We start from the raw sequence: 6,189 nt of genomic DNA on the forward strand, positions 1-6,189 counted from the left end.
AAACTCTCCCCACAAGGCCACTCTGTCTTTACAATAATGTGAGGACCTACTATCTGCCAGGCTCTTTTTATATATATTATTCCTAACACCTCACAAGATATTTATTTATTTGTTTATATTTAAGATGTAACCCACCCTCAGAGAGCAGGCCCCCAGTGACAAAGCTAGATGATGGAGCCAGTATTACAAGTCCAGTCAGCCTGACTCCACAGCCCATTTTCCCCATGCCAGGTGGTAGCTATCACTGCATTAGGGAACTGGCAATCTCAGTGTACAAAAGCAAGTAGATGGCAAGCTAGTATTAACAGATAGCTATTCCCGACATAATCATCCATTCCTTCCGAAAAAACAACAGGAAAGAAATTAGACCAGCCAACTATGGGAGGAGGAGCCAATGTAATGGCTAGTCTTTATTGAAAGAAGAAACTTTACATCACATTTTGAGTGAGTTAGTGCAGGGGATCAGTGGGCCAGCTGGTGGGGCACCAGCTTGTAATGGGTTCCACAACTAGGGCATCGCTGGGCCTCGCCTTTGTGCAGCCAGAACCAGATGACAGCACTGTTGTCTTCTTCACCTGAAATAAAAAAAGTGGCTGAAGGCCATCCAGCCTAGAAGAGGGGACTTTCAACGTTAACCTCTTTTCCTCAGACACCTCTGAGACACAGTTATGGCTGACACCTTAAGAGATCAGTTCAAGCTCTCTCCCCATTTTTCAGATGAAGAAACTGAGGCCAGGTTTACCTGTGAGTAAGCTGATCTCTTATCAGAGTCACCATAGGTTCTCACAGTTCCCTGCCTACATAGAACCCCAAAGCTGGGTCCATCCTGGTATGTACCCCTAGTGCCTAACATGGTGTGTGGCAAAGAGAAAGTACAATAAATATTTTCTAGATGAATACTCCTTCATGCTGCCTCTCCAATGAGCCAGTATTACTGATGTTCCAGGCCTCTTTATGGTTAAGGATGACCTACTCGGGCAGAGAGGCCTGATGGCCAAGACCCTTAGAACAACTTATTTACACACACATCTTCTTTATACACCTACACTCACACACAACAACAGATGTGAAGCAGCTGATAGACATCCTGTATATTAAACAAATATTAAACAAATGGATAAGAAAATAGTGGTGAGGTACTTACAGATGCAGCCCACTATCCGCTTATTGGTGATGGAGGGGACTAAATTGGGGTCTTCCTTGGTACCTGAGGCTGCCTTTGGGGCGAGCATATTGTACGGGTCCTGAAAAACAAATGAAGGGTCCATTATGCCAGATGACCCCTACCCTCTAGGGGCTAGCAGTACTGTTCCCACAAGCCAGGTTTCCTGGTTGGAAAGCTCCCAGAGAGGAGGCCGCTCTGACTCCACCCAAGGCCATGAGCTCCCGAGAAGACACAAGGTTCTCCTCACCAGTCCCTTGCGTGCAGCCAGCATGACCTCCCTCTCCAGCCCAGTGGCCTGCTCATCATCAGTAGGAACACCGCCTAAAGGAAAATACGTGAATTACGATGTCGCCTGAAATGATCAAGAAGGAAAATGCACATACGGGCATCTTTGCAGACTTTTAGTGGGTCCACAGGCTCCTAGAGGCTACCCATACCCACTGTCCCCTAAGGACCAGAGTCAGGATACCCAAAAGTGGTACACGGGGTGATCCTTTCTTCCTTCGACCATGGAAGCCCATTTTTTGGCACATTTTTTCTAAAACTAGATCAACCAGAGTCCTAGTGGAGTGCATCGGCCTTGAGGCGGGCGCAGGCCTCAAGGGCGGCTTAGCCCCTCCACGTCCCGGATGCAACCCCTGCCCACCAAGGTCACCCGGCGTCTCCGTTTAGGATTTTTTCGCAGAGGGGTCAGTATGGTGGTCAGTAGCAGCAGCGGCCGAGAACAACGGGGAGACGCCCGCGGAGTCTGAGGTTCTCGGGTCCGTTGGGGCGGTCACTGGGGCCCGGAGGAGCTGAACGGCCTCAACCCCCCGCTCCTTGCTGCCTTAACACCACCCCGGGAGGGCAACGGCGCGGGTTCCCGGCGCTCCCGGCAGGCGAAGTACCTCCAGACGCCAAAGAGCGCACCACGGAGACTCCACTTGGACCGCGGGCCCTCAGGGCCTGCGCGGCCACGGCTCTAGCTCCGCGGAGTAACCTTGAAGCCATCACGCCAGCTACAAACACCAGCACTTCCGGGAGCAGGCTCCGGAGGCAGAAGGGACTTCCGGGGGAGGGCTTCTTTCCCCTCCGTGCCCACCTTCCACTTCCTTCCGGCCTGGAGCCCGCCCCACTCACCTGACTCTGCCGGGGGGCGGGGCCGCGGGAAAGGCTGCGCATGCGTAGTTCTGCTTCAGTGCGTCCGCCGTGCAGCCGGGCAGGCGTGGGGGCGGTCAGGGTCTCAACTGTAGGCTTCTGGCGGCCCTGCCGTTTACTAACGCTGGGATTGGGTGCAACTCGTTTTGCGTCTGTGGGCCTCAGGGTCCTCGTCCGTGGAACGGGTCAACCACACTGGCGTTCCTGTGCTTCTTGCATGATCGTTGTGCTCAGGCAGCGTGGAGGCAGCAGCTGATGGAAGACGTGAAGCCAGTGCCTGTCAGGATACTTGCTGCACACCAAACTGTCCAGATTTACGAGTGGACTCCCAAAGGCCACTGTTTTAATTGTGATGCATGCTGTTCTCCTTGCAGTGTGTGAGCCACTGCAAACTTGTGGCCCAGCTTACAAGAACTTGGGCAGGACCTGCCCGCAGTCCTAGCATCAATTTCCTGTTACGGTGGTTTTGAGGTGATGAGGTCCAGGCCTGAAGCGAGGCTGGGGAGGGGGAGAAAGGTAGGGCCAGATTGTGGGCCTCTCCCAGTACCAAAGACCTTGGTGATGTGGGGTAAAGGGGTGGCTACTGGGAGGCTGTTAACTCAGAAGAGGTTAAGGGCGGGGAAGCAGGAAGCGGAGTTGATAATGGAAAATGGAGTCCCAGAACGTACTGGGACCGGAGTTCTGCGTTTAAAACTGAAAACATCTTCCGTAGCTCCCCCATTGCCCACAAGCTAAGTTGTGCAAATTTCTTAGGGTGGGCTTTGTAAACACTGCCTGCCATGGGCTCCTAGGCCCTAGTTCCCATTGTCAGTATAGCCCTGTCACAGTCTGGCTGCATGCAGTATCGGTTTCCCTACCGGATAGAAAACCCCTCCAGAGCAGGAATTATGCTCTATTCACCTTTGAATTCTCAGTGCCTTGCAGAGGCCCGGCATATAATAGGATCAAGTAAATTTTAGTAAATTTATTTTTTGGAGAGAGTATACAGAATCAGTTTTGTAGGGCTTCTCCTGGCCCAATGAGGTCAATTTGAGGTAAATTGGGGAGGGTTGAAGTCCCAGGTGTTCCCACCTGTCCCGTGGGGGTTATATTTTCAAAAGGACCTGGTGGAGCATTTTTTCACATGAGCACAGCTGGTCTTCGTGGGTGCCCCTCCATCAAGAAAAAAAAAAAAATCATCTCTAAGGCCAAAGATGTCTTGATCCTCTTTAAAGGTGTGTTTTGCTTTGAATGGCTTCCGCTGTTACTCCCTTCTTCCTTACCTCCACTACACCCCTTACAAATTAAATTGGAAAAAGGTTCCCTTAAGTCCTAGGAATGTTCCCCAAGAATCTATAGTTGATTTGTACCTATGGTTAGATGTTTAATGCTGGGGGGAAAAAAAGCATTGGTCTGGAAAATAGGTGTTCTGGGATGGAACCCCACCAGCCAACTCAGCAAGTCACTTTTTGTTTTGGCCACCATTTCCTCATCAGTAAAACTATGATTAGACTAGATTAGTATCTCCCAAAGTATATCGCATGGACTCCTGGTCTCCGGATATACTCTCAGTAAAAAGGACTTGGTCAAGATAGGGAAGTTCTGCATTTGATAACCACCCTTTTGGAGATGAAGACACTAGCATGTTAAAGACTGATGAGGACTGCATCAGAGAATGCTGTTTAATTTTCCCATCATAATTGAGCAAGCACTGTTTGCCAAGAAACACCTGCTAACCCAACTCTCAGCTTACCAGGGAGAAATTCTGTTCTGATGTGTTATTGTTCCCTCCTGCCTGACCATAAGATGGTTTATTCCAGGCTATAAAATGGAAATAGAGTTGAGGCTTGTTTCTCCCTCTCACAGTAGGCTTGCCTAATCATAGGATGTTTTTTGCAGGTCTTTGTTCAGCTCACAAAAGCCCTAGGATTATTCAGTCCAAGCTGGTGAGCTCCAGTGTCGGGGCCAGGCTCCAGGGCAGCCCCACAGGTCCCGTCCCTGGCTTCCTCGAGCTCTCACCACCCTCCGCTTACACCCCTGCCCTCAGATGTCTCCTTGAGAAACAGATTGGCTTGGGGAACGGCCTCCCACTCCTTCCTACTCCATCGTCTTTGCCAAAACAAAAAACTTTTATTGAGTATTATTTTTTACTTTTATAGGATAATTCCTATAGTGGTCAAAATAAACACTCATTGTAATACGTCAAACAACATGTATGTTTAAGGAAAAAGTTGATTGTTGACAGTTTCATGTTTATCCTTTTTTTTCCTTTTTTCTATGCCGGGGTTTCTCAAGTTTAGCGCTATTGACATTTTGGACTGGAAAATTACTTGCAGGGTGTTGGGGGGGGAGGTGCTTTCCTGTGTGCATTGCAGGATGTTCAGCATCTGTGCCATTAGCACTCCCCAGTGGTGACAACCAAAAATGTCATCAGCCATTACTGTATGTCCCCTGGAGGGCAAAATTGCCCCTGATTGAGGATCACTACTCCATTCTCCTACAGTCATATTCAAACAAATACACATATTGTGATGTTTCTTAAAAATATACAGAAATGTAAATGAATAGAAAATAGAAAAATATATCACTATTATACAAATCATGAGTAAATTCCTTTTTTCACTTAAAAAATATGTTGTGGGCATCACAAATCGATACATAGAGATCTGACTCGTTTTATGTAATTGCTGCATAATATTCCCTACTATGAAAGTACTACCTATGAGTTTACCCAACCATTTTCCTCTTGATGAATATTCAGATGGTTTCTAGTTTTTTGCCTCTCACTGCTGTGATGCACATCTGCAGCACATATAGCCTTATATTCTGGAGTCTTCATTTATGAGGAATAGGGTCAAAGGATGCGTACATCAAATATAACAGTAAATTCTGCCCAAAAAAACAAAAAAAAAATCTTATTGCAATATATAATATAAAAATTAGTGCAAAAATTTCTGTATAGGATAAGAACAAATCTATGAGCCTTCCAACCGGGTCAAGAGAGCTTTTTTTTTTTTCGTGGCCACACCGTGTGGTATGTGGTGCACCCCCTGCAATGGAAGGGTGGAGTCTTAACCACTGGACTGCCAGGGAAGTCCCCAAGAGTCAAGAGAGTTTTGATAGTGTCTGTAAAGCTTTTTTTTTTTTTAAAGGAAGCTCTGAAGAAAATACGGCAAAATATTAATAATTTAAAAATCTACATTGTCATTAAAAAAAAAAAAATTCTGCCAGACTGTTTTCCCAAAAGTTTGAAGCAGTTCATTCTCCCACCAGCAGGGCACGTGAGTGCCGGTTCCCACCTCCACATGTGAGTGTTACCCACCTTTTGCCATGTCTGCCCACTGATGGATGGAAAATGAGATGCTGTTGGAGTTTGTATTTAAGTTCCCTGAACTCTAAGGCAGCTGAACTTCATTTTATAAGTTTATTGATTATTTGCATTTCCTCGGCTGTGAACTGCTGGCCTGTTTCATTTCTTTAAAATGGGCATACCATCTACCTCTGGAGCTGTTTTGAGAACTAAACGAGTTAACACAAAGTGCTCAGAACCATGCCTAACACATTGTAAGCGCTCAGTTAATGCTGACTTAAAAACTGTCTATTCAAAACTACCATATGACCCAGCAATTCCACTCCTGGGTATATATCAGAAAAAAACAAAAAAAACACTAATTTGAAAAGATACATGCACCGCAATGTTCATAGCAGCATTATTTATAATTGCCAAAATATGGAAGCAGCCTAAGTGTCCATCAACAGATGAATGGATAGAGAAGATGTGATATATATAGATAGATAGATAGGTACACACACACATACATACAACGGAATATGACTCAGCCATAAAAAAGAAGGAAATTTTGCCACTTGCAGCAACATGGATGGACTTGGAGGGCATTATGCTAAGT

General features: G+C 46.7%; 1 protein-coding gene across 1 annotated transcript; it reads right to left on the bottom strand.

Moving 5' to 3' along the window:
* Positions 1-377: 377 nt before the first annotated feature.
* Positions 378-2,212, bottom strand: LOC103015197 (cytochrome c oxidase subunit 5B, mitochondrial). Its single transcript, XM_007197330.3, has 4 exons — positions 2,053-2,212; positions 1,413-1,486; positions 1,145-1,244; positions 378-575 (listed from the first exon to the last, which is right to left on the bottom strand). The coding sequence occupies exons 1-4, from the start codon at positions 2,153-2,155 to the stop codon at positions 463-465; spliced, it is 390 nt and encodes a 129-aa protein (XP_007197392.1). The 5' UTR covers positions 2,156-2,212; the 3' UTR covers positions 378-462.
* Positions 2,213-6,189: the final 3,977 nt, after the last annotated feature.

This window comes from Balaenoptera acutorostrata, chromosome 12 (assembly GCF_949987535.1).
Source record: "Balaenoptera acutorostrata chromosome 12, mBalAcu1.1, whole genome shotgun sequence".
In the NCBI taxonomy this organism is placed as follows: domain Eukaryota; kingdom Metazoa; phylum Chordata; class Mammalia; order Artiodactyla; family Balaenopteridae; genus Balaenoptera; species Balaenoptera acutorostrata.

What these genes read in the sequence shown, in the direction of transcription:
- LOC103015197 (XM_007197330.3), bottom strand. Translation starts at nt 2,155, where the DNA reads ATGGCTTCAAGGTTACTCCGCGGAGCTAGAGCCGTGGCCGCGCAGGCC. An exon ending in GCGCTCTTTGGCGTCTGGAG is followed by an intron (nt 1,487 to 2,052) that starts GTACTTCGCCTG and finishes ATTTTCCTTTAG; the next exon opens with GCGGTGTTCCTACTGATGAT. An exon ending in TGGCTGCACGCAAGGGACTG is followed by an intron (nt 1,245 to 1,412) that starts GTGAGGAGAACC and finishes TTTGTTTTTCAG; the next exon opens with GACCCGTACAATATGCTCGC.